We start from the raw sequence: 25,166 nt of genomic DNA, 5'->3' as shown, positions 1-25,166 counted from the left end.
AGTGATGTCATCATCCGCCTGGGTAAACTGAGGCACCGGGAAATGCTTTGCCGGTGTCCCAGCGGAAATCCGGACTGGTGACTCTGCTGTGGGGCCTGGCCAGCTGCCACATTCCTGCCTGGACTGAACGGGATTGCAGTGGGCAAACCCCATATTCTGTATGGACAAACCCCATATGCTGTATGGGGAACCCCATATGCTGTATGGGGAACCCCATATTCTGTATGGGCAAACCCCATATGCTCTATGTGCAAACCCTGTATGGGAAATCCCATATTCTGTATGGGGAACCCCATATGCTGTATGGGGAACCCCATATTCTGTATGGGCAAACCCCATATGCTGTATGGGGAACCCCATATTCTGTATGGGCAAACCCTATGTGGGCAAACTCCATATTCTGTATGGGCAAACCCCATATGGGCAAACTCCATATTCTGTATGGGCAAACCCTGTATGGGCAAACCCCATATGGGCAAACCCCATATTCTGTATGGGAAACCCTGAATGGGCAAACCCCATATGCTGCATGGACAAACCTGTATGCTGTATGGGCAAACCCCATGTTCTGTATGGAAAACCCCATATGTTGTATGGGCAAATCCTGTGTGGGCAAACCCTATATGCTCTATGTGCAAACCCTGTATGGGAAATCGCATATGCTGTATGGGGAACCCCATACTCTGTATGGGCAAACCCCATATGCTATATGGGGAACCCCATATTCTGTATGAGCAAACCCCATATGCTGTATGGGCAAACCCCATATGGGCAAACCCCATGTTCTGTGGGGTGGTTCCCTGACCCTCTTGGGGATGGGAAGTAGGGGAATAAGGGGGTGTCAGAATCCATGGGGAACAAGGGAGATACTGGGAATGGGGGGAGCCACGGGGAATCGTGGAAAAGCAGTGGAAAGGGGGGAGCCGTGGGGAATTGCGAGGCCCTGACATCAGAGCACCCCGTATTTTATGAGGTGGTTCCCTGGCCGTGGTGGGAACGGGCAAAATGGAAACGGGGGAATAAGAGTAGTGTGAGAATCCACGGGGACCGGGGAGAGCGCGGGGAGCCGCGGGGAATTGCGGGAAAGGTTGGAAAGGAAGGAACTGGAGCTCGCGGCCCCAGCGCGGCCTCGAACCCGCGGCCCAGCCATCCTTTCCCCCTCCCCGCTCAGAACTACACCTCCCGGCGTGCCTCGGGGCTGGCGGAGCGTCGAGGGCGCGGCCAATGGTGGCGCCGCGGGGCGGTGACGTCACCGCGGGTGACGTCAGGGGTCCAGAGAGAGGCTGGGGCAGAGGCGGCCGGAGCGGCTGAGGGAGCGCGAGCGGCGCGGGGGGGCCCTGTCGGCGACAGCGGCGACAGCGGCGGCGACAGCGACAGCGGCGGCTCCCAGCGCCTCGCGGCCCGGCGTTACCCCGCTCCTCTCGGCGCCGGGCGGCCCCGGCCCGCGGCGGCGGCGCTGACAGCCCGCCCGGAGCCCCGGGGGCGGCCGCGGCCACCATGTCGTCCCCCAGCCCGGGCAAGAGGCGGATGGACACCGACGTGGTCAAGCTGTATCCTTGCCGTGCCCCCCCACGGGCCCACGGGGGACGAGGATTTCCCCCCCCCCTCCCCCCCCCCCCACGGCCGGGCCTGCAGAGGGGTGGGAGGGCGGGGGGCACCGGGGACCCCCGGCGGGGGCGCCCCCCGAACCCCCCCGTCCGCACTCCGCGGCCTCTCCCCGGAGCTGGGGCTCGGATCTGCCTTCCCCCTCTCACCAGGGGAGGCCTCACCCCCCCTTCTGCCGTATTTTGGGGGTTTATCCCCCTCTGTGGCTGGACGGGCGGCCCTGGGGGTGTCTCTGCAGACCCCCCTCGGTGGTGCCCCCCAATCCGGGTGCCCCGCACCCCCCCCTTGCCTGCCCTGGGGAGGGCGAGGAAGGGGAGAGCAGTTCCAGCAGCCACAGCCCAAAGAAAGGCTTTTGTGGGGTTTATTATTATTATTTATTCCCCCGTTTCACCCCGCAGTTCACGAAGCTTCTGCTGCCGGCTTAGGGGTTTGATTTTTTGGGGAGGACGGGGGGGGTCCCTCGGGGTCTGGCTCAGCAGACCCAGGGGTGGGTGAAGGGCGTCAGGGCCCGAGCCCGTCTCCCAAGAGGTTTATGTAACCCTCCAGGTTTGGTTCGGCTTTATTACTTTTTATTTTTCCCCTTCTTCCTACATAGATCTGTTTATATTTTTCCTCCTTGTTTTTATTCCTGGCCTTTTTACGGGGCGGCGAATCCCTTTTTTTTTTCTCTCTGTCTGGAGAGTGGGTGGCGTTGAAAAATACCATTGGGAATTCGGTTCTGGGATTGTTTTATTAATAGTTTTTGTTTACAAGGTGGCGGTGTGAGCCGGGAAAGGGTAGCAGTGACAAGAGTGGATGAAATGTTTCTCGGATCCGTCTCCTGAACGTGCCCCGACCTCCCTGAGCAGGACTCGGGGCTGGTGGCTCTGCCCTGCTGCTGCCGAGGGGTCGAGAAACGGGTCTGATTTAGTTCCCAGAGAGAGATAAACAAACTTATCTGGATCTGGTGGTGTTTTTTTGGAAAGGGGGGGAGGGAGGAGCAGCAGCGGCGCTCCTGTTTGTGGCTTATCGAAGGAAACTTGTCTGACGTTCGCGCAGCGCCTTTCTCCCCACAAAGCTGCTCTCGGTGTATTTTTCGCCCTGTTTTTAACAAATAGGAAATGAGTCCCGATGGTGCTCGAATCGGAGCTATTTTTATCCGGGGGTTTAAAGTTACACACATGTCAGACTCCGCCAATTGCGATCGATGCTTAATCGCACCGGGAGGAGGGTCGGGAATTCCAGCTGTTCAGCCAGGGGGGAAACCTTTCTTAGGGATACCCTGGAAAGGGCTCTGGGCCGGAGAGGGGCCGAGGCCCGACCTGCTCGGCTGCCGCTCTGTTTCCCTTTCCCCTCCCCCTCTCTTTTCCTTTTATTTTTTTCCCCTTTTTGTTCGGTTCCTTGCCGGCTTCTCCAGCGGTCGCAGCATTTCGGAGGACAAAGAGCAGGTTTTCCCTGCGAGGTGGCTCTGCTGTGTGTTTCTGGGAGCTGGGTAGGTAGAAAGCCGCGAGGATCTGGGATTCCTCTCGGTTTCTGCCCTGCTCTTTCTTCCCCCTGACAAAAGGAACCCCGATGGCTTTTCCCAAAGCAAAGCTCTTGTTGTCGGCTCTGCTTTCCTTGTTTTCCAAGGGGTGAGGGTTAGAGCAGTCGGTCTCCTGCGGACAACAAACTTAGGAAGTTGGATGTGTCAGATGACTCCTCAGCACTCCTCCCTCCCTCCCTCGCTCGCTCCCTCCCTCCCTCCCCAGCCCTTTTTGTTTGTCTGCCTGACTCGCCCGGGGTGAGCAGCTCGCTAGGCCCCGGCTCCCGAGACGCTTCCCTGGGGAATCTCCCCCTCTGGAAGCTGCTCTGAAATCAGGCTCTCCTTTGAGGCACGGCAGCCAGGAGGCTCTCGGTGCTGGCCAGGGAAGGGACTGAAGGAATGTGCTTGAGGGCATCTCCTCCTGGGGCTTTCAGGGTTTTGTTGCTGTGGAGGGTTTTTGCTCGGGGTTTTTTAACCCCCCTTTTTGCTGCCATTTTCCTTACAGTTTGCCTTTTCATCCCCTTCCCGCGTCTCCAGCGGAGAATAATAGTGTGGATTTATGGCCTGCCAAGGGCTACCTTTCCCAGCAGGGAGGGGGCACCGAGCGGGGTGAATAACACTCCTGCCTCCTCCTGCTCTGACAGGTTTAGGAGCCGAGCGAGGTCTTTTTATGGTTCCCATTTTCAATCCTGCCACGTCCGTGTCCTTTTGTGGATGCCTCTTTGTGAGGAGGGAAGGGGAGAGGTGGCTGCTCTCCTCTCCACGGGGCTGCGGGAAGGGCAGAGCTCCGCGGGAATGTGCGGAGCTGATGTTTAATAATCTCCCGGACCAGGATGTGCTCCAACTCCCCGGCGCTCATTGTCTCCCTCCAGACCGGGTTTGTGGTGCTGAGGCTGGGAAAGGAGAGCCAGAATGCCTCCTCCCCTTTTTGGGGGTCTCCAGGCAAAGTTTCCGGGGTGACCTGTGACCCTTCAGAGCAGGGGTTTTGCAGGAAGGCTCCGTGCTCCCCAAAACGCCTCCGGGCCCGCTCACCAGTGGCCTGGCAGTGTAGGGTTCTCCCCCTGGGAAGCCCCCGGGCTGCAGGCCAGGCCTCTCCAGGTAGCTCCCACCCTGGGGATGGCAGAACGGGGGCTCCCCTTTGTGGTTCCCCGCAGTTTCGGGGCGAGCTCCAGCCTCGGAGCCCCGTTTGCTGGGAAAAGGCCTCGAGCTCTCGCAACTCCGCGGATTGGCTGCTCTGTTACTACCCGGAAACCGGGCCCGGGGCGGAGCGAGGCTGCAGCTGATGGGGTGCCCCTGCCAGGGTGTTTACACCCATGGGGGGACCCACCCCGGCACCCCCATCCCCCCCAAACCCCGGGGCCGTTTCCCGTCCCAGCCCCGGGGTTTATTGTTCCGCGGTCGCCGCGCTCGCGGCTTCCCCTCGGCCGGGAGTTTATTTAGTGCTGTTTTATTTTCCTCCTTTTGTGGAGAAACGCTGCTGCTGGCCGCCTTGTAGTCCCCGAGCTCTATTTTTAAGCGTCAGAGCTGGAAAAGGGAAGTGTCACCCTGTTTTGTGCCTGAAAGGAATTATAAATAGTGGGCAGCTTTGTTTGAATCTCCCCGTGCCGCCCGGTTTGCGGAGCCGGGGCTTCGCGAGCGTAATTCACCGAGCGTTGCGCTCCCTGCTAATTTTAGGCTCGTCCTGAGTCAAGGAGAATAAAGGCACAAAGCTCCTTAGTTTACCTGCGGAGCGTTTTGTAATCTCCAAACTCCCCCAGCCGTGTTTGCTCCGTGGAGGCAAAGGGTAGCAGGGAGTTTACATTCGGGATAAATTCCTTTTTCTGGTCATTCTGGGCTCACGCCGCACTTCTCATCCCACTTGAACACCTTCCAAGAGCGGCGTTGAGCAATCGCGGGGTCACGTGCCTCTGTTCTCTTTGGCCTGTCCCCAGGGAAGAGCGTGTGCACTGGAATGTCTTGTTTTGGTAGGGTTTGGTGGGGCTTTGTTGTTTCGTTGGGGGTTTTTTTTTGTTTTCTTTTTTGTTTTGTTTTGTTTTAAAGGACGGATATTTCTGGAAACTTTGAACGTACATTTTCGAATGTCACGCTACGCTTCTTTCTGCTCCGCTTCTGGGGCTCTGTTTTAATGAGGTCTCTGGGGATGAGGGGAATCGTGTGGTGATGCTTCAGAATGCACAAAGACGTGGCAGCAGCCCCTTCCCAGGACTGGGAGAGCCTCTCTTTTTCCCAGAAATGCTGTCACAGGTGGTGGTTTATAAATCAGATCAGGTGAACGTGGCTTGGGAGGTGGTGCTTGTCTTTAGAGAACTCAAAATCCATAAATCTCTGCCCAAACCAAACCAACTGGAGGAAAATAAATAATCTTTGTTGCCTAAATGACAGCTTGCGAGGCTATCATCTTGCTGCTTTCAGAGCAGAATTTGGAGCTTTGCTGGTGGCTGGATGGTTTTTTTTCCCCAAAAATTGGCTGGGGCTGGAAGTTCAGTCTCCCTTTGTTGCTCTGTCGGTTGGAATGGCGAGGATTTGGGAGCTGGGGCTCCTCGAGCAGGCCTGAAAGCCAGGGTGCACCTGTTTAATCATGGAATTGCCACAGTCACGGAGTTCAAGCTGGGAAATAGGGATTTGGGTAGGGCTGCTTGGAGCAGAGAGCCTGTGGGAGCCTGACATCCCAGCCCTGCTTAAAAGAATAAAAAATAGGGGTAATTTTAATTCTTTCCCCTTCTCATTCCCTAGACTCAGAGCAGAGTTTTTGGGATACTGAGCAGTCTGTCTGGCAGGATGATGCTTCCCAGATTCCCAGTTCTGAAGTGGCATTAGAGCACTAAATGCTGATTAAACAAATTCTAGAGGCCTTTTCTTTGTTGTAACAGTTTAAAAAAAACCCCAAAAGTGAGCACAGGATTCCAGGAAAACAAACATTCCCTGTGAAATGGTCTCCTTGCTCTCCCTTCCCCTGGGTCCAGGGGGTTGTGCCAGCTGCTTTTCCTGGCTTTCCTCGGGAAGCTGCGCTTGGATTTGTAGTCGGGGATTGTTTTGAAGTGGCACCAGCAGGGTTTTACAATCCTGGGGAGCTTTTGGAAACACCTCCCGGAGCGGCTCCCACGTGCTGGGCAGCGGGAGCTGATGATGGAGCTGGGAGCTGAGCTCCCCGTCCTGCAGAGCCTGCCAGCTCCCGGCGTTTTGGAAGAAGCAGGAGATGCCCCTCCACGAGGCCCTGCATTGTTTCATTTGCCAGGGGAAAATTGCGTTTAATCTTCACAGGAGTGTTCCGTCCTGGTTCTGCTCATCGTCGTGCGCCGGCGTGAAATGATGATTGGTTTTCTTTTTAATGTTTTGGGGGTTTTTTAAATTCATTTCTCCTTCAAACTCACCCTTAATTCCTGTCCTGCCCTGTTCCTGGAGGAGCAGACGGTGTGGAAGCTGAGGGAGTAAATCCTGGAGTGCCTCCTTGGGAGCTCACAGCTGGATCGCTGCAGGAGATCATTCATTTTGAGGAGGAATTTGGAATTTCGAGCAGGAATTGAGGAGGCTTTGCTGCCTCCCTGGCAATGCCAGCACAGGGGGCAGACACCTGAGCAGGGAGGTGATTCCCAAAGGGACAGCTCCCTGCACAGCTGCTCATCTTGGGCAGGATCCCTGCCCTGTGTCCTGGGGGAAGCGAGAGCAAAGCAGTGCTGAAACTGAAAGTTTTGATGGATTTTTTTTCCTTTTTGTTCCCTTGGATTTTTTTCTTCCTCAACTGAAAGTCCTGATAGACTTTTCTCCTCTTTGTTTTCTCCTTTTTTTCCCCTAAATTTCAGCTCTTGATAAACATTTTCCCTCTTTGTTTCCTTGAGTTTTATTCCTAAATTTTAAGCCTTGATAGACTTTTTCCCTCTTTGTTTTCTTTTTCTTCCCCTAAATTTCAAGTCCTGATAGACTTTTCCCCTCTTTGTTTCCTTGGGTTTTATTCCTAAACTGCAAGTCTTGATAGACTTCCCCCCTCTTTGTTTTCTTCTTTTTTTTCCCCTAAATTTCAAGTCTTGATAGAATTTCACCCCTGTTTGTTTTCCCCTAAATTTCAACTCTTGATAGACTTTTCCCCCTCTTTGTTTTCTCCTAAATTTCAACTCCTGATAGACTTTTCCCCCTCTTTATTTTATTCTCTTTCCCCCTAAATTTCAACTCCTGATAGACTTCTCCCCTCTTTGTTTCCTGGGGTTTTATTCCCATACTGAAAGCCTTGGCAGATTTTCCCCTGTTGATTTTTTTGGGATTTTCCCCCTTCCATCCAGGCGGAGCAGCAGGAACGGGCCAGCTGGGAGGGGAAGGTGCCTCTGGGAGCACCCAGAGCTGGGTGCAGTGTCACCAAACGTCCTCAGCACCTGTTGGTGCTCGGTGCCCTTCTGAAACCACATTTAATCGGAGCCACTCCGGGATAAACACAGAACAGCTTGTTGGGAAGGAAGGAGAGAGCCCACAGTTAAAGTGACAGGCTCCCATATGGAGCAGGTTCCCAGCCAAATCCCTCCTGCTTTCACTGTCTGCTTAAGTCAGAGGTGATCCCACGCCGAGGCAGAAGTGCCTGAATTTTCCTGCTGTCCTGGACTTTATTCCGGCTGCAAAAATGCTGAATAACATTTTTTTTTGTCCCTAAATATGAGCTGTGAATGATAGATGTGGGTGTGTGTGGCAGAGCTGCGGCTCATTGTGTGTCTTGCTGTGTGCATTCAGCTCCCCTCCTTTCAGCCCCTCCGTTTCCCTGTGGGTTTTGTCCCTGTATTTCTGGAACCGTGAGCACAGAGCCCCGCTCTTTGTTTCTCCTCACCAGAACAGAGCTCGCGTGACTGAAGGATCACCCGACCTTGGCATCTCTGCTTTCCCCTGGCTCGTGCAGCCCGTGTGGGTTCCAGCAGGATTCTCTGGATGGGATGGATCCCAGCACATCCCAGGGAAGTGGCCTGACTTGGTCGTGTTGCTGGCAGAGCCGTGCGGCTCTCGCTTTGCTTTTCCCCTGCTTCTTTCTCTCCTTTTGTTCGCCTCCTTGGGATGCTCAGAGCTGCCTGTGCCTTGGTGTGGGTACTCTGGAGTGCTGGTTGTTGGAGAGGAGTGCCAGGATTCACCCTCCCATCACCAAGGTGGTGTCTTCCCAGGATTTCCATCTGCTGTCCCCCCTCATCCCATCGCCTTTACGACCCCTCGCCTCCAGCTGCTGCCTCCTCATCTTCACTCTCCATCTCTTCCCAGCTCCTCAGCCTCCCTAAAGATCTGTCTGAGCTGGAGGGTGGATTTATTCTCTTGGAAAACAGTGATTTTGCTGCTTCTTGTGTATCCGGTAATGATAGGGTTGGTTCTGGATTCAGGACTTGGCCACTGTTTTATTTTGCAGCTTCCAAGAACCATCTTTTAATCTTAAATCACTTCACTGATTCCCTGGAGCAAATTGCTGCAGCCTTCCAGGAGAAGCCAAATCACTCCCAAATCGCTTGGCGTGAGGTGTTGCAGATCAGCGGAGGGGTGGATCAGCTGGAAACTGAGCTGGTGGGCTGTGGCCTTTAATCCCTTTAAATTGGGAATTACACAGCAGGGCTGGGCATCCTGCATGATCCACATCCAGGGGGTGAGGGAGACTCCCAGATATTCCTGACTCAGCCTGAGGAAGGGGTAGAGCCATTTTGGATTGTTTTTGCTGAGGGTCAAATGCTGCTTTCCAGAAATTGCTGCATTTCCCTGTGCCTGCTTTCCTTGGAACCACTACAAGAAAACAGCATCAAATAGTTTTTTATTAAGGATTGTACAAATGGAGCGTCTGGGTGGATCATTCTGAAAGGTTTTGCAATCTCTGGCCTTAATTGTTTGGGGTTTTTTTGGTGTTACTTCCTTAAATATGAATGTTTTGAATTTGTGAATGTTTTCTTTGGGAAAAGTCTGTATTTATGACAGTTGCTGCCTTTTAGAGGGGCTTCACCCCGGAGGCTTTGTGTCATTCCCTGTGGATGGTTGAGGTTAAAAGCTGACAGTTAATTATTCAATAAATTCTGCATTATTTGCCCTATTCCAGGGGGCTTTTACCTGGCTTTGAGCAGTGGCAGGGGGATCCTGGTGTGGAGATGAGAGCTGTGCAGATCCTTGCTGCCTCCTCGGTGTCACAGCTGTGTCACAGCACAGTTTCTGGCTGCTGCTGTGGGGATCTTCCCTGAAGGCTGCTTTGGGACATGGGGTGGGAGGGAAGGACAGGGCTGAGGTGAAGGAACGGGACTGGGGGAGGAGCAGCCCAGGCTCCCTGCTCCCAGCCCAGAGCCAGGAATGGCATGGGGAGGTGAGCTTGAGAATGTTTGCAGCAGGGCAGATGCTGGCTGGCTGTAAAATCTGGGATTTTGATGAAACAAAACAGATTTTAGGGTAGGATCAGCTCTTCCCACAATTCACCAAGTGTAACCCCTGAAGAAGTAAAAACCAGTGTGTGATACTGAGCCTGAGTGTCCTGGATTAACCTCCACCGTGGTAGATTAATGGATGCAAAGTTGAAAAGATTGATAAATTATTAACTTAACCACGCTGGCAATTTTTTTTTTTTTTTTTTTGTGGGCTGTGTGCTTTGTTTTGTCTTGGTGCTGGCAGGTCCAGGCCTGCTCCGAGCCCGTGTCCGAGGAGACACCCCACTTCTGCAGCAGGAAAGCTGCACGAGAGCACAGCCCTGGCTTGTCTGAGCAGACACTGAAAGTGGTTTTGCTCTTCAAGGAGTTTCTAAATCCAAATGCTCTTTTCAAACTGGGCTCTGAAGTCTTGGATCACCGGCGTGGCCGTGGTTGAAGAGCTAAGGCTCCTCTTGGTTTTATGAACTGAAGCTGCTCCTTTGAGCCTTGCTCAGGAGTGTGAGGGTGTGAAGCCAGTTCTCTTTTTGGTTTGAAAAGGGTCAGGTTTAGCTTTCAGATGCATTTGGGGAGGGGAGTTGTTGGCTTTTTAAATCATAAAGCTGGGAGATCTGCATTGAGAGGAGCCTGGAGGAGCAGAACGTGAAACCATGGGGTGTTTGGGTGGGAAGGACCTCAAAGATCATCCAGTGCCCAGCCAAACCAGGGGCAGGGACACCTTCCACTCTCCCAGGGTGTTCCACACACCCATCCAGGTGTGGAACTCTCCCAGGGTGTTCCACACACCCATCCAGGTGTGGAACTCTCCCAGGGTGTTCCACACACCCATCCAGGTGTGGAACTCTCCCAGGGTGTTCCACACACCCATCCCGCCTGGCCTTGGGCACTTCCAGGACTGGGATCCCCCACTTGCCTGGACAGCAAGAACATGACATGGGATAGGTGAGAGATGAAGCCCAAAGGTGCCTTTGGTTCCTGGCTGTTCCCAGACTGATTTGTTCAGGGAAAACCCTTTTCTAATGGATCTTTTGTTTAAATTCTCCTTTTATTTCCCTGGCTTTTCTTCCTTTTTGGGGCTGGGGGGAGGTTTCTCCCTGCTGCTGAATCGGGTGAAAGCTGCTCCGTCAGGGGAAGGCACCACTCCCTCACCCTCTCCTTTCTGCTGAAGGCAACTGGAACTGCTTTTGTTTTTCTTCTGTCTGATGCCATTAATTCACACTCGGTGACCTTCCCCCTCAGATCCCCAAAGCCGGGAGGGCTGGACCCGCTCTCACATGGCAGCCAGGCAGGTTTTAAACCTCACAATGCCCCGGCTGCTTTGGAGCTGAGCTCATGTGCCCGTGGCTCAGCAGCACTGGGATCCTTTCCCAAGGCACCCACATCCCCTTGGCTGTGCTGCTGAGCTCTAGGGACTCTCTGAGCACAGAGCCAGCTTTGGAACCAGCAGGGGCTCTGTGTGGATAAGAAGACAGGGGCTGAATTTTGCTAGTTTTGGGAATGGCCTTGCTTGAGAATCCTCAATTCCAGAGTCTGCAGGGCTGAAATGAAGGAACAATCCCTTCAGGAGTGCAGCATTTATCCTGGGAATGTCACATCTCTGCAGGGGCTCTGTTTGGATAAGAAGACAGAGACTGATTTTCTCTAGTTTTGGGAATGGCTTTGCCTGGGAATCCTCAATTCCAAAGTCAAGGGGGCTGAAATGAAGGAACAATCAGGAGTGCAGCAGTTGTCCTGGGAATGTCACATCTCTGCAGGGGCTGTGTTTGGATAAGAAGACAGTCAGGGGCTGATTTTTGCTAGTTTTGGGAATGGCCTTGCTCAGGAATCCTCAATTCCAGAGTCTACAAGGCTGAAATGAACAGTCCTTCCAGGAGTGCAGCAGTTATCCTGGGAATGTCACATCTCTGCACGGGCTCTGTTTGGATAAGAAGACAGTCAGGGACTGATTTTCTCTAGTTTTGGAAATGGCTTTGCTTGGGAATCCTCAATTCCAGAGTCTGCAGGGCTGAAATGAAGGAACAGTCAGGAGTGCAGCAGTTGTCCTGGGAATGTCACATCTCTGCAGGGGCTGTGTTTGGATAAGAACACAGTCAGAGACTGATTTTCTCTAGTTTTGGGAATGGCTTTGCCTGGGAATCCTCAATTCCGAAGTCAAGGGGGCTGAGATGAAGGAACAATCCTTCCAGGAGTGCAGCAGTTGTCCTGGGAATGTCACATCTCTGAGGTGACTCAGTGTGGTTACACTGATTTATTCCTTGCTGCTCCTGAAGCCACCTCCTGCTTTTTGTTTGCCACTGTTTATATTTTTTTCTTCTGAGGCTGTGTCAGTGTTGAGTTGAGGGCAGCAGTGGAAATAAGGAAGCTGAATGATCAGTGCTTTGTTTAACATCGTTGGTAACTTAATACTCCTGGCTCAGGGGAGGAATCCGTGCCTGGATATTGGAGAAAGCTCTGATCCCAGCAGGAGAATGTGCTCTGAGGAGGGGGGACACGGGGCTGGGTTGAAAAGTTGGGATGTCAGAAATCAGATCCCGGTAAGTCTGAGGCAGAGCCCGTGTTCCTTGAAAGGGAAGGTATGTGAGGAGGTGTTAACTCACCCTGCTCCCACTGGAGCTGCTCCACGCTTTTTTCAACTCCTGGGCCTCCTGGAAAGCTCCAGGGTCTTGGATTTAAACACATTTTGTCATGCTCACAACTGCTGAGAAAGCTGCAGGTTGCTCAGAGTCCACCGGTTTTATTGCTTCATGGTTTGTTTGGTGTTGCCATGAAAAGGTAATTTTAATTATCTGTTAAATGCTTGCCCAGAAAATCCCCACCTTCTGCAAAGTGGGCAGGAGGCAAAACCAGTGTGGGGAAAACCCAAACACCAGTGACAGGGGTGGCAAGTGCCTCAGACCCCCAGTTTGGCAGGACTGAAGAAATATTCCCACAGGATTTTAGTAAATTCACAGTTAAACTGTGAACCCGGAGTCACCGGTCACTGCTTGAAGTAAAATCGAGACTTGAGCCTTGCCAGAAGAAACAAAAGATCCCCTAAAAGTGAGCTGATGAGCAGTGACGTGCCCCTGATGGATCCCTGTCATCCTGGGAGGGCCCCATTTTGCATTTCAAGGTTTGCCACAACTTTGCTTTTGCTCTGAGATCAGCAAATTCGCTGGCCTGTGTTTAAAGCACCTGCACTTCCTGGGGCTGAACTCAATTTTACACATTTAGGGAATAGCTTGTGGAGGACAGGGGTGTGTTTGGCTCTTCTGGTGTGTCCCAGAGGGTCAGATCCTGCTGGGATTTTGAGCTGCTGTCCCTCACAACAATCCCTGCAGCTCCTCAGGCGTGGTCCCAAACTGCCAGAGCTCTTTAAATGTCAGTTCTGTGGAAAAAATCAGAAATTTTCCTCACTTCAGCAGCATTTATTGGGAAAGACTGAGGAGTGAGCAAAGATGTGCCCGTTCCACCTGTTTAAATTAGCCAGAGACGGGTTTGTGGGGTTTGTGCAGGGATTCTGTTGTGGCAGAGTGCCTTGAGAGAGCCCTGCTGCTGCTGCTGCCTCTTCTCAACGTGGCTTTGGGGCTTTTTTTTTTCTATTCATTTTTTCTGGAGTCGGTTGGATAAGTGGGAATTGTGTGTGAGGAGGGTTTGTGTTACAGCACAACAAACCTGCTCTAGGGAAGGTGTGGGAATCAGATGATCTTTAAGGTCCTTTCCACCCCAAAATTCCATATGAACTGGCTGCTTTGGGTGTGACCCAGCGTCTCTGGCTTGGTAGAGGCACATTTCAGTCCTGTGCTGATAAATGTTGACTTTGCTGTAGTTTGCTTCTTTTTGGGCTTTGCAGGGGCTTCCTGCTCAGTGTGGCTGGGACACAGCAGGATTCTCCAGGCTCAGGGGATGCATTTATGGTTTTTTTAAAGAGTTTTTGAGGGGTTTTTTTCAGCTCAGTAGCCACTGAGTCCTTTAAATTCTCCTCCGTGGCTCTTGGTGGCTTCCAGAGTCACAGATTTCTCTGGTGCCACCCGAAGTTCAGTGTCATTAAGGCATTTCAGGATATTCTGTGGGTGAATTTCTCTCGCCAGGTTTCTCCAGACTTGGAAAGCCCCGAAGGTGAAACCTGGGGTAGGTGAACTCCATAATCCTCTGCAGATTGTGTTTTATTTCCAGGGGCAGCTGGGAATGTGCTGCTGAGCATCCCAGCAAAAGCTGGATGGAGCTGTGCTGCTGAAGGCTTTGATATTCTTTTACAAAGTGCTTCAAATAGCCAAAAAACCCGGAAAGGGGAACTTTCCCCTAATTCTTTTAGGATATAGGATGGATCAGAAGCAGGAACCGCTTGGCTCAAGCAGATCCTTCGGGTGCAGGTGTGCAGTGATGCCCACATTTCCCATTTTGGCTCTCCTGGAGTCACCCAGCAGGCAGCAGGACTTTGCCACGTGCTCGTCCCTCTCTCAGGAAGTGGCTGGAGCAGCCACAGGCGTCACAGAAACCCACATCAGCTGCTTTTTAGGTCATTACCAGACTGGGCTAAATTTAGCCTGTGAGCCAGAAGAGAGAGGTTTTGGATCCAAATTGCTGCCCCATCCCTGTTTCTGGGCTGTGCCCTGCAGCCAGCCCTGCCTCTGCTGAAATCCCTGGGGTTTAATCCCCCTGGGCAGGGACAAGGCTGAGCTTGGCTTGGGAAGCTCCTGAAGGTGCAGGTGGAATTGCAGGGAAGAGCAACAGGACCTGGAGCTGCTGTGTGGATCGGGGCTGTGAGTCCCATCTGGGGCTGCCAGTGTGGCCAAGAGGGGAATCCTGGCCCATTTTTGTGTGTGGAGCAGCTCCAGATCCCAAAAAACTGTGGCTTGCTGAGCTCTGGAGTTTTGTGTAGGTTTAGGGTGGGAGCAGCTTGGGGTAAAGAGAGGAAACCACTTTTATACCCTTGAAATTTCTCTCAAGGAAGCAATGTTCCCACTATTTTTTTTTTCCCTCCAAGCCCCACATCTCTGCTAAAACTGTCAAATGGCAGAGATGAGTAAAGGGGAGGGAAATAAGTCACTGTGGCAGCACAAGGGAAAATTGCTGGGAGCAGTGTGCTGGTTCTGTAATTCCAAGCTGTCTTGATTTGAACTTCCTGGGTTGTTGCAGCATCCTGGCTCTTTGCAGCAGCACGCCGCTTAATTGGGATTTTCTTCATTTAGTAATGATTAGTAATATTGTCCTCCAAACGGCTTCAAGTGTGTCAAGGCTGCTTAATTCTGATTTTTTTGAAGAAGGCTGTGATAAATGTGTGCCTTTGAAAGGCTGCCTGGCTCTGCCGAGGTCACCTGGAATTCAGAGCATCTGGCAGAGGTCGGCTCCAGGCTTTTTGTTCTGTGCTGGGGAAAACTCGGGGGGTTTTTATCAGCTCCTCTCTGAAGGAGGAGACACTTCAAACTTGGTGACAAAATCCCACTTTTCAGGCAGCTGCACCTGCTAACGACTAAACTGTTAATTAGTTTTTAGCGCAGTTGCAGCGGTGTTCCTTTGTCTGGTCTATAATGGTGATTCAAAGAGAGGATGTCAAGGAATCTTCTGTTTCAGCTGCATTTAACTCATTATGAGAAAGCTCTGCCTTCACTCCAAACAGCCTAAGAGCTGGGAATTGCAGTGTCCCGACAGCACCATTTATCCTGGCAGCGTGGGGTGTATTCCAAAGCTCAGCTTCCATTTCAAACTGACTGCTGGTATTCTTTCTTTTTGATCCACACGACAAACCCCAGGTGTTGTTATTCCTGTGGGGAAACCTCCAGGTGAGTTTTTCTTCCCGCAGCTCTGTGAAATACGAGGACATAAATTTAGGGATGGCTGATTTGTGAGGCTCCCCTGGGCTCTGCCTTCCTCAGGAGTTCAGGGAGTTGAGAGCCAAGTGGGATAATGAAGCCCGAGCAGATGTGCTGGAGCAAGATCTGGATCAGGAGTGTGGATGAGCTGCTCCTGATCCCAGCAGTGCAAACTCACCCCCGTGTCCTGCTTTCCCTCTCCAAGTGAATTTGGTGCTTCTGTGTAGGGAATTTACTCCCAGGAGCTTCCAGCAGTGAGAGCACCTTCCAAACTCTCCCAGGGAAACATCCCAGTCTTTCTCAGCCCTCCCACTCCACATCTTGGAGGTTGTTTTGAAGGAATTTTGGCCACAGTGACCAGGACTTTGTGTTCTGTGTTCCACCAACACCCTCTGCTCCTCTGCTGCTGGTACAAAAAAAATCCCTTTTTCCTTTCCTCTGGTTGTGCTGGTGTCACCTGTGCCAAAGTGGCTTTAATGAGGGGGCTTATAAAAGGAAGGGAGAGGGATTTGGAATGGCCTGGAGGGACAGGATGAGGGGAAAAGCTGAGAGAGAGGAGTTTGAGGTCAGATATTGGGATGGAATTCCTGGGGATGCCCTGGACAGGAATTGCCAGAGCAGCTGGGGCTGCCCCTGGATCTCTGCAGTGTCCAAGGCCAGGCTGGACGGGGCTGGAGCAGCCTGGGATGGTGGAAGGTGTCCCTGCCGTGGCAGGCAGTGGATGTGGGTGATCTTTAAGGTCCCTTTCCACCCAAACCATTCCATGATTTCAATCCCTTCCTTGCTGTCCCCAGAGGCTTCCCACAGTCAGAGAAATCCCCAGTGCTTGAGAGCAGCCTGGACCTCTTCCTCCTCCTTCTGGTGCAGCTGCTGAGCCAAGAGGATCTCCAAAGCCTGCAAACCATTAAAAAGAAGTCAAAACCAGGTGTTTGCCATGGCTGCCTTCAGCATGGCAGCTCTCCTGGCACCTGGGCACCCTCCAGTCCTGGCTCGGGGTTGCCCCAGCCCTGTGGCTGTGGGTTTGTTGGTGCTGGCCAGCTCAGCCAGTCCCAGATGCAAACAGAGCTCCCCGGGCTTCGCTGGCTCCCTCCTTTCCCCTGCTCGGGAAGCTCCTGTGGGGATCCTTGTTCCTTCCAGCCTGGCTCTCTCATGTCTCCCTCTGGAACACAATGTATCTTTAGACCTTCAGCTTGCAGGAAAATCCTGTGCAGGGAATCCCTCGGGAAGGGCCAAAAACCCCTGGGGAGCTCAAGCCTGAAATGGTTTTTTCTGAGCGAGTGTGGTTCTTGGTGCAAAGATGGTGGGAGCTGGATCAGGAGGAACTGCTGGGATTGAAGGGAGCACCAGCCTGATTTCCTGAACTTCCTGGGCTCATAAATGAGCTGTTTGCAGGTGGTTTGGTGATTAACTGCCCCCGTGTCAGTCTTTAATTTACATTCTGAGCAGAACTGGCCAGGCTGGGTTGAACTTGGAGCAGCCTGGAGGAGTGGAAGGTGTCCCTGCAGGTGGAACTGGATGCTTTGAAGGTCCATTCCAAGCCAAATCAGCCTGTGATTCCACTTTTCCAGGGTTAATGGCTTGGTGGGAGCTACTTGTACTGACCCTGCCTTGGAAGTTGTGTATTTGTATTCTCTCAGGGCCGATCCGTGCCGTGCAATCCCACCTGACTGGGCAGAAAGCTGAGTGTTGAACTCAGATTTATTAATGAACTCTTCAAATAGAAGTGGCCACGTGCACTGGACAGAAATGAGGGACAAAGCCACTTGTGCAGCTTGGCTGTTGCCAGGCAGCCCTGGGCTGTTGGATGTGTTTATGGAGGAGCCACAGTGCCCCATTGCCCTCATTCCATTGGGAGGATGAAGAGGATAATTGGTTTAATGGCTGTGACAGTGGCACCTTGGCTTGCTGGAGGAATTGCTGTGCAAACCCCTGGCGTGCAGGAAACTCCTGCACCTTTTCCTGTGGCAGCACTGGGCTGCAGTTTCCTGGTGTGTGGCTTTGTGGTGGTTTTATGTGGCAGGTGACCTGGAAAGAAGGAGAATTTTATGAACTTCAGCTGTGTGTAACCGGGGTGCTGGTTCCTAAATCACTTGGGGTTTTTCTGCTTTGGTGTGAGAGAAAAAAAAAGGGCAGTTGTGGCTGTTGTAACTTCAGCAGGTCTGTGATTCAGGTTTGGAATTTGTGCTGAAAACCCAAGGAAATGGTGTGTAAATCCTGCCTGAGCTGCTCCTTTAAAACACTTTGAACAAAGCCAAGGAGGGGGGAAGCAAATCTGATCCCTCTGGAAGTTCTGGCAGGGAGAGAAGGAAACAAATCCCATCCTCTGGGGTTTGGGAGGGATCTGTGAAAGGCACAGCACCCTCAGGTCCCCAGCTCCAGAATATTTCCATGTGGGATTGGAAGGATCTCTACCCAACAACCCCACTGTGGAGAGGCACCCAGGAAAATGGAGTTTAGAGGGGCTTGGGGAGCAGGAAAGGAAAAATCCCACAGGATTCTGTTCCTGGCAGCCATGGAGAGACCAAAGGAGCAGGATCCTGACCAGGACTGCACATGGGCTTAAATTAACCTTTCCAAGGGGTGGGTGTTGCCTCAGCCCTTAAGGAAGAGTTTTGGGTGCAAGCCCCTTGCACAGGCTTGATGCTCATCCTGCTTTTGCACTGCTTGTGAGCTGCTCTGTGCCTTCTCTGCTGCACCTGAGAAGCAGAACAGCTGAATTTCACTTGTTCTTGAAAAAGAAAGTGTATTTTGAATAGTGTTTTGAAAGGAACAGAAATCCCCAGGTGCCTCAGGAATGATCCCCCCTGAAAAAACCACCTGGTGGATTCCTTCAGATTGCGTGGTGGGAAATCTGCACTGAAGGCAAAGCAAGATTTTCCTCTGTGTTGCTTTAGGTTAAAGGAATTGCACTAATCTCAAGCTTAATTTCCACATTCAGTTGGCTTTTATTTCCTCCACCTGTGCTGGAGAAATCCCAGTGGGTTTGGAGATTGCTTTTCAAGCTCTTTTCTTTGAGGATTGGCAGATAAGAACCAGGAAGGCTCAGAACTGCTGGAGCTTCTGGCTCAAACAGCAAAGAATTCTGGAACAAACAACAGGGGAACGGCCTAAAACTGGAGAGGATAAGTTGAGATTAAATGTTAGGAAGAAATTCCTCCCTGTGAGGGTGGTGAAGCCTTGGCACAGCTTGGCTGTGGCTGCCCCTGGAATTATTTAAGACCAGGTTGGACGCTGGGGCTTGGAGCAGCCTGGGACAGTGGGAGGTGTCCCTGCCATGGCAGGGGTGGCACTGGATGGTTTTGAGATCCCTTCCCACCCAAATTTGATGGTTCTGTGAGATAGCAGGGGACAAATCACCCCCAGAATATCTTTGGGAGAACTTCTTGCCGTTGTGGTTGGAGCAGAAAACACCTGTGTGGGAGGCAGTTCCTGCTGGGAGCTTGGATTTGAAGCACAAAAGCCAATTCTTGAGGAATTAAAGCTGAAGCAGCTTTGTGAGCACAGAGCTGCCTCATTTTCAGTGGCACTGTCCCTTTCTGTGCCTCTGGCTCTGGGTTAGAGTTCAAGCCCAGCTTGCCCAGGCTGGAATTTCAAGCAGTTGGTGCTGGCTCAGCTCTGAAAACCATGGGTTAAAAAACCTGGTGCAAGTGGGATCAGGAAATGCATCCCGGAGCGTTTCTGGTGGGGTGGAAGGAGCTCTGCCAAACAACCCCACACTGGAGAGAACTCATTACTCCTTGGTGTTGGAGAGGCCTGGGGAGCAGGACAGCAAAAATCTCACTGCATTCTGCTGCAGGATGGATCCTGTTGGGATCCTGAGCAGGACTTTGGAGGTGTTTTCCTCCCCCTTGGGATGTTTCAGTAGCTCAAAGTTCAGTTTGTTGGAGAGGCCTGGGGAGCAGGACAGCAAAAATCTCACTGCATTCTGCTCCAGGCAGGGTCCTGTTGGGATCCTGAGCAGGATTTTGGAGGTGTTTCCTCCCCCTTGGGATGTTTCAGCAGCTCAAGGTTCAGTTTGTTCATGGGAAGCCTCTCGCAGGCCTGATTTTTCTTGGAGCATCCCAGCACGGGGTGTTTGTTAAAGCAGTTGTGTTTCACACCTCCTGCAGTCGGTGTTAGGCTGGAGTTTGAGCTGGGATCAGCATCTTCCTCCTCAGTCCCTGTGGTCCACTCAGCTTCTTTTGCAGGCAAGGGGAGGTGCTGGCAATGGGCAGCAGAGAGGATGTGGAATCTGCCTCCAGAACTGGACCTGCTCCATGCCAAAGCTAAATTTAAGCTTCATTTATTTTAAGCTTGAGATATTTCCTTTGACACTTTCTCCTTCCTGCCACGAAACTCTTTTATCTTGTTTAAAATCAAGACCTTGACATAATTCTAGATTTTTTATTTCCCTGACTAAGCCCGTGCCAAAGCTCAGCTCTTGGCCTCCTCTGCATCTGCTTTGAGTGCAAACATCTCATCCCGAGAGTTTTGCAGCAGCGGGAGATGGATGTTTGTCCCTTGGGGGCTTCATGTCACCCTTGCTGAGGTGCTTTGAGGCACTTTCTGAATGACTCTGGAGGTTTCTGCAAGTGCAAAAACATTTCACTAACACCTACAAACCCAAACTCCCCTTGAGGGAAAAGGCCACGTCTTAAAATAATGCTTTTTTTTTTCTTGTGAAGACTGAATTGGGGAAGTATTTGAATATGTCAGAGCAAGCTGCTTTTGACAGACCCGCTGCGTTCTTGTAAATCACGTGCTGAGGCCCAGGGTAGAGTTAAAGCTCGGGCTTGGTGTCAGGTCTAGCACAGGTTTGGGGTCACACTCAGTGCTGTGGTTTCACAGCCAGGGTTTCTCTTTCACAAGAGCTTCAGCGCTTCCTGAACCCTCCCAAAGAGGAAATGAGCCGTTGCCAGCACACCTGGAAAAAAAGCAAAGGTTGTGTTTTCCCCCTTCTGATATTTCTCTGAAAACACACTTGAAATTTCTGGCTGCTTTGAGAAGTTGATGGTTTGTAGGAGAACCGCTCGATTCCAGCAGTGTGTCCCATCTCCATGGAAACCAGCTTCTCCGGGGAGCTTGCGGCGATGCCAACACTAAATCAGCTCAGGGACAGATGTGTGGCCACCAGAACGACTCCAGTTCCACCCTCAGTGCTCCTGCATCCAGCTCTGGCTCCCCCCGAGACTCGGAGTGGGGAATTCCTCTGGTTCCAGATTGTTTCCAGCTCTCGGGGAGTTCTGGGAAGCTCTCAGCTCAGAGTGGAATCCTGGGGATGGTTTTGCCTCTCCGGTGATCCCGCAGAAATCCTCCCTGCAGTTCCCACTCTGTAGGATCCGTTTAAGGAGTTTGCTCATCGCCGGTTACCTTTAATTAGGTGTTAATTGCCCCTCTTGGGTCCCTTTTCCTGAGATTGAAGGAAATCTCGTGCTTGTGGAGGTGGCTCTGTCACTGTGGTCACACACGGGGACATCCCCTCAGCTTTACTGATCCCAGCTTCAGTGCAGCTCCCTTCCATCGCATCCAACCCCCTCGGAAATTCCCGTGCCAGCCTCTTCTCACCTTGGCTGAAGCTTCTCCCTGCCAGGACCGTGGAGGTGTGGTTTAAAGGGGCTGTGCTGGTTATGGGATGGAGGGAGGGGATTCCTCCCTCAGCACCCATCCCGTGGGAGCTGAGCACAGCTCTGGACAGCTCTGTTCCCATCTGATTTCTCTAATGCAAAAACGTAAAATAACATAACAGGGTCATGGAATCATTTTAGTTGGAAAAGTCCTCTGAGCTCATCAAATCCAACCATTCCCAGCACTGCCAAGGCCACCACGTCCCCAAGTGCCACATCCACAGGGCTTTAAATCCCTCAGGGATGGGGACTGCACCAATGGCAGCTCATTCCAGTGCCTGACCACCCTTTCCATGGAGGAATTTTCCCTAAAGTCCAATCCAAACCTCCCCTGGCCCAGCCTGAGGCCGTTCCCTCTCCTCCTGTCCCTGTTCCCTGGGGCACAGCCCGACCCCCCCGGCTGTCCCCTTGTGGGAAATGGATTTGTGAAGAATTTGTAAGATTTGATAGAAAGTTGATATAATTTGGTATATTTGTATATAAACATTGAGATAAGGTGTGTTGATTTAGGAAGGTTAGAGAATAGATATGATGTTGAGAGAAAGATTGAATTAGAAATGGGTTTTAAAATAGGGTTTTGTAAAAAGAATTGATATTTTAGAGAATTAAAATGTGTTTTACTGTTTATTGAGATTGATAATAGATAATTGTAAAACACTTATCAATGACCCCATCTCTACAAAAACTAAGAAAACCAACATCCCCTCCTGGCAGGGACTCGTGCAGAGCCACAAGGTCCCCCCTGAGCCTCCTCTGCTCCAGGCTCAGCCCCTTCCCAGCTCCCTCAGCCTCTCCATTCCCTTCCCAGCTCCTTTCCCTCCCGTGGATAAAAGATCCAACATGTACCTGCCTTCTTTTTTTCTCCAGCTGAAACTTTTGAAGGGAGCAGCAGGGGGCTGGGGAGGGCAGTAAATGGATTTATTTCTGTCGGAGAAGGGTGGTGCTGCTCCATCCAGCATGGAATGGGATGCATCTTCTCTTCTGGGGAAGGAAAAGCAGCTTTGGAGGAAAATGCTGACTTGGTTTGTGCAGGGTTCAGAGCAGCCAGCTCGGCTGCAGGGTGTCTCCAGGGAAAAGCTGACTTTTCCTTCTACCTTTTCTTTATTACTCCAGTTTCTTGGCACAAAGCTGGGTGGAAATCAGCCAGATGTAAATCACCAGGAGCTCCAAAGCAAGCAGGGCAGGCTGGAGGCTTTGCTGCAGCAGCATTTCCTTCTCCCCAAATCCCTGCTTTTATCCAGAAGGTGCCTTTTGCTTCCCAGGAAAGTTGATGGGGTCACTGGCGACCGAGGGCTTTGTCTGGGGGAAAGTTTCCATCCTTATGTGAATTTGGGAGGGATGCCTGTGGAATAATCAAAGAATTCTTTTTTGTGTGTGTGATTTCTTCCCTCGGGCAGGTAAAACCAGGTGGAGAAGTGGCCAGGAAGGGATTTTTTCAAAGCAAAGCTGCATTTCCAACAGGGAAACTCTTGTGTGCAGTAAAATGAAAACTCAGCAGTCAGGCACAGGTTGCTGTTCCGTGATGAATTCACAATTCCTGCCCTTCCAGGGCGTTTTTGGCAGCAGACAGAGCTGGTGTTGTCTTACAAGGAGTGAACCCCCTCTGTGCTGAGGTGTCCCTGGTTCCCTTGTCACAGGGATCAGGAGAGCCAAGGGAAAGCTCTTTGTCCTCTGAGCTCTCCAGGAGTGCTCTGCTGTGCTTTGTCTGTGTTCTGTAGGATTCAAATCAGATTGGTGCCTTTCAGAGCTCTGGCATTCCTGGAAAAGTCCAGGTCAGACTCATGGAACCCCAGATTGGAAGGGACCTTAAACATCCTGGGCAGGGCCACCTGCCAGTGTCCCAGGCTGCTCCAGCCCCAGGGTCCAGCCTGGCCTGGGACACTGCAGGGATGCAGGGGCAGCCCCAGCTGCTCTGGCAATTCCAGCCCAGCCAGGAATTCCTCATGGCCAAGATCCCATCCATGGCTGCCCTCTGGCACTGGCAGCCATTCCCTGGGTGCTGTCCCTGCAGGCCTTGGCCCCAGTCCCTCTGCAGCGACCCTGGAGCCCCTGCAGGCCCTGCAATGTGCTGGAAGCTCTCCCTGGAGCCTTCTCCTCTCCATGGGAACGTTCCCAGCTCTCCCAGCCTGGCTCCAGGGCAGGGGGGAGCCCTTGGAGCAGCTCTGGGGTCCCCTCTGGTTCAGCTCCAGGTCCTGCTGCTGGTGACCCCAGCTCTGCAGGTGGCATCTCATGAAGGTGGAGTAGAGGGAGAATGCAGAGGAAGGAAAGTTGGGATTTGCCCCAGGAATGTGAGGATAAAACCCTAGGAACTGTTCAACAGAACATCCTTGGCAAATAGCAAAGCTGGGTTTGGTTCTAGAACACCCCTTTGCTTACAGGCAGAAACTCTGAGGGTGCCCTGTGGCAATCAGGATCCCTGGCTTGAGGGAAACCCACGGATTTTAATATGGGAATAATTTTAGCCTGGAGTTCTCAAGAAGTTTGCAGCAAATCAGGTGCTAAAAATCCACCCCTCGCTGCTCCAAAAACCACAGCTTTTTGTGGCCTCTCTAACCTTTTTGCCTTCTACAAGTCCTTTTTTCTGGTGCCCTGCAGGGCTGGAGGAGGGAAGTTAAGTGTGAATAACGGGCAGGGAGTTGGGAAAAACAGGGATAAAGGGAAATAGGGGTAAATATCCCTGAAAGCATCAAGAGCTGGCTGTGGTTTCCCGTGCAGCACCCGGGGATGTTGGATCAGGAAAAGGAGGGACTTTGGAGGAGGCAAAGCAGCTTCCAGAGGCTTGGAGGCAGGGAGGGACTGAGCTGAACTTGCCCTTCGCTGCCCACGCAGGTAAATCCTGGAGCTCATCTGCCTTTGTGAGAAAACAAACACGAATAACCATCAGCTGCAGCAGTGCAGGTAATTGGTGTTGCACAACTGCTGCCTGCAGAGCTCCGGGAGAATTCACACCTCGGCCACCTCCCGTTTCCACAGGGCAGGTGCTCCAGAGCTCTTCACAGTGGGAAAGTCAGCTGGTGAGTGGTAATCTCATTTTAAAATCACCTTTTATCACAAAATACCTAAGCTTCTCTGCTTAGGTGGCAGAGCTGGATGATTTCTTTTTTAACTTTTGAATATATTCAGGTGTGCTGTTTGGTTTCCCTTCAAATTCAGGATGATTTCTCTGGTATGTAATTCACCTGCACACAAGTGTCTAAATAAGAGAGGATATGACAGAGAGCCTTAAAAATTCTAAATTCCTCATCACGACCCTCAGCCCATCTCTCACTTCAGTTGTAACCCTCAGATAAATCCACAACTTTATTTTTCTACAGAATATTCCAACTTTCTGCTCCTCTTTGCCATTTGTGTTGCTTGCTGAATATTTTTAGCTGGAAAACTCATTTTCCCAAGCTTGTAACTAATGTTAATTTTAAAGAAACTTAATGAAAACATTCTTTTTTTTTTTTTTTGGAGTGAAATGTTTGCCAGGAAAAGCCACTGAACCCTGTGAGCAGACAGACCAGCTGAAGGCCGTGATGTTCAGCTGGGATTTGAGGAGGTCTGGCTGTGAAGTCAAATCCTAACAAATTTTTATTTGATGGCTGCAGGGGGAATCCAGCCCTGCAGTGGTGGGTGGCCCTGCATGAGGATGAGGAGATGGGAATTTGACCCTGGAACAGGCAAATCCACAGTGGCCCCTTTTCCCTGACTGATGGACAGGTCCTGGCAGTCCAGATTGGAAAGGTTTTGTGGGGATTTTGTCCTGACATAGAAACCCCAAAATGCTTTAAACGGCTTTTTATTCTGAGTGAGGAAACAATTCCAGTTCCAGTTTCCTCAGTGAGCTCAGCCCTGAAAGCAGAGCCTTGATCCCTACGGGGAGTTTGGGCTGTTCCTGTCACCCTGTCCCAGGGACAGGGCTGTTCCTGTCACACTGTCCCAGGGACAGGGCTGTTCCTGTCACACTGTCCCAGGGACAGGGCTGTTCCTGTCACACTGTCACAGGGAGTTTAGGGTATTCCTGTCACAGGGACAGGGGTGTTCCTGTCACCCTGTCACAGGGAGTTTGGGCTGTTCCTGTCCCAGGGAGCTGGGCTGTTCCTGTCACCCTGTCACAGGAGCTGGGCTGTTCCTGTCACACTGTCACAGGGAGTTTGGGCTGTTCCTGTCACAGGGACAGGGGTGTTCCTGTCACACTGTCACAGGGACAGGGGTGTTCCTGTCACACTGTCACAGGGACAGGGGTGTTCCTGTCCCAGGGTGCTGGGCTGTTCCTGTCCCAGGGAGCTGGGCTGTTCCTGTCACACTGTCACAGGGAGTTTGGGCTGTT

The 25,166-nt window shown here is 51.9% G+C and overlaps 1 protein-coding gene across 1 annotated transcript in view; it reads left to right on the top strand.

Annotated features, from left to right (window-relative positions):
* The first annotated feature begins 1,257 nt into the window (after positions 1-1,257).
* Positions 1,258-25,166, top strand: part of UBE2H (ubiquitin conjugating enzyme E2 H) — a 50,101-nt gene continuing 26,192 nt past the window's right edge. Inside the window, exon 1 of the mRNA XM_038153715.1 lies at positions 1,258-1,550. Coding sequence (XP_038009643.1) covers positions 1,498-1,550 — 53 coding nt within the window. The 5' untranslated portion in view covers positions 1,258-1,497. The remainder of the gene's footprint in view (positions 1,551-25,166) is intronic.

Source organism: Motacilla alba, chromosome 1A (genome assembly GCF_015832195.1).
Source record: "Motacilla alba alba isolate MOTALB_02 chromosome 1A, Motacilla_alba_V1.0_pri, whole genome shotgun sequence".
Classification (NCBI taxonomy): Eukaryota; Metazoa; Chordata; class Aves; order Passeriformes; family Motacillidae; genus Motacilla; species Motacilla alba.
This window is presented reverse-complemented; position numbering and strand designations above follow the sequence as displayed.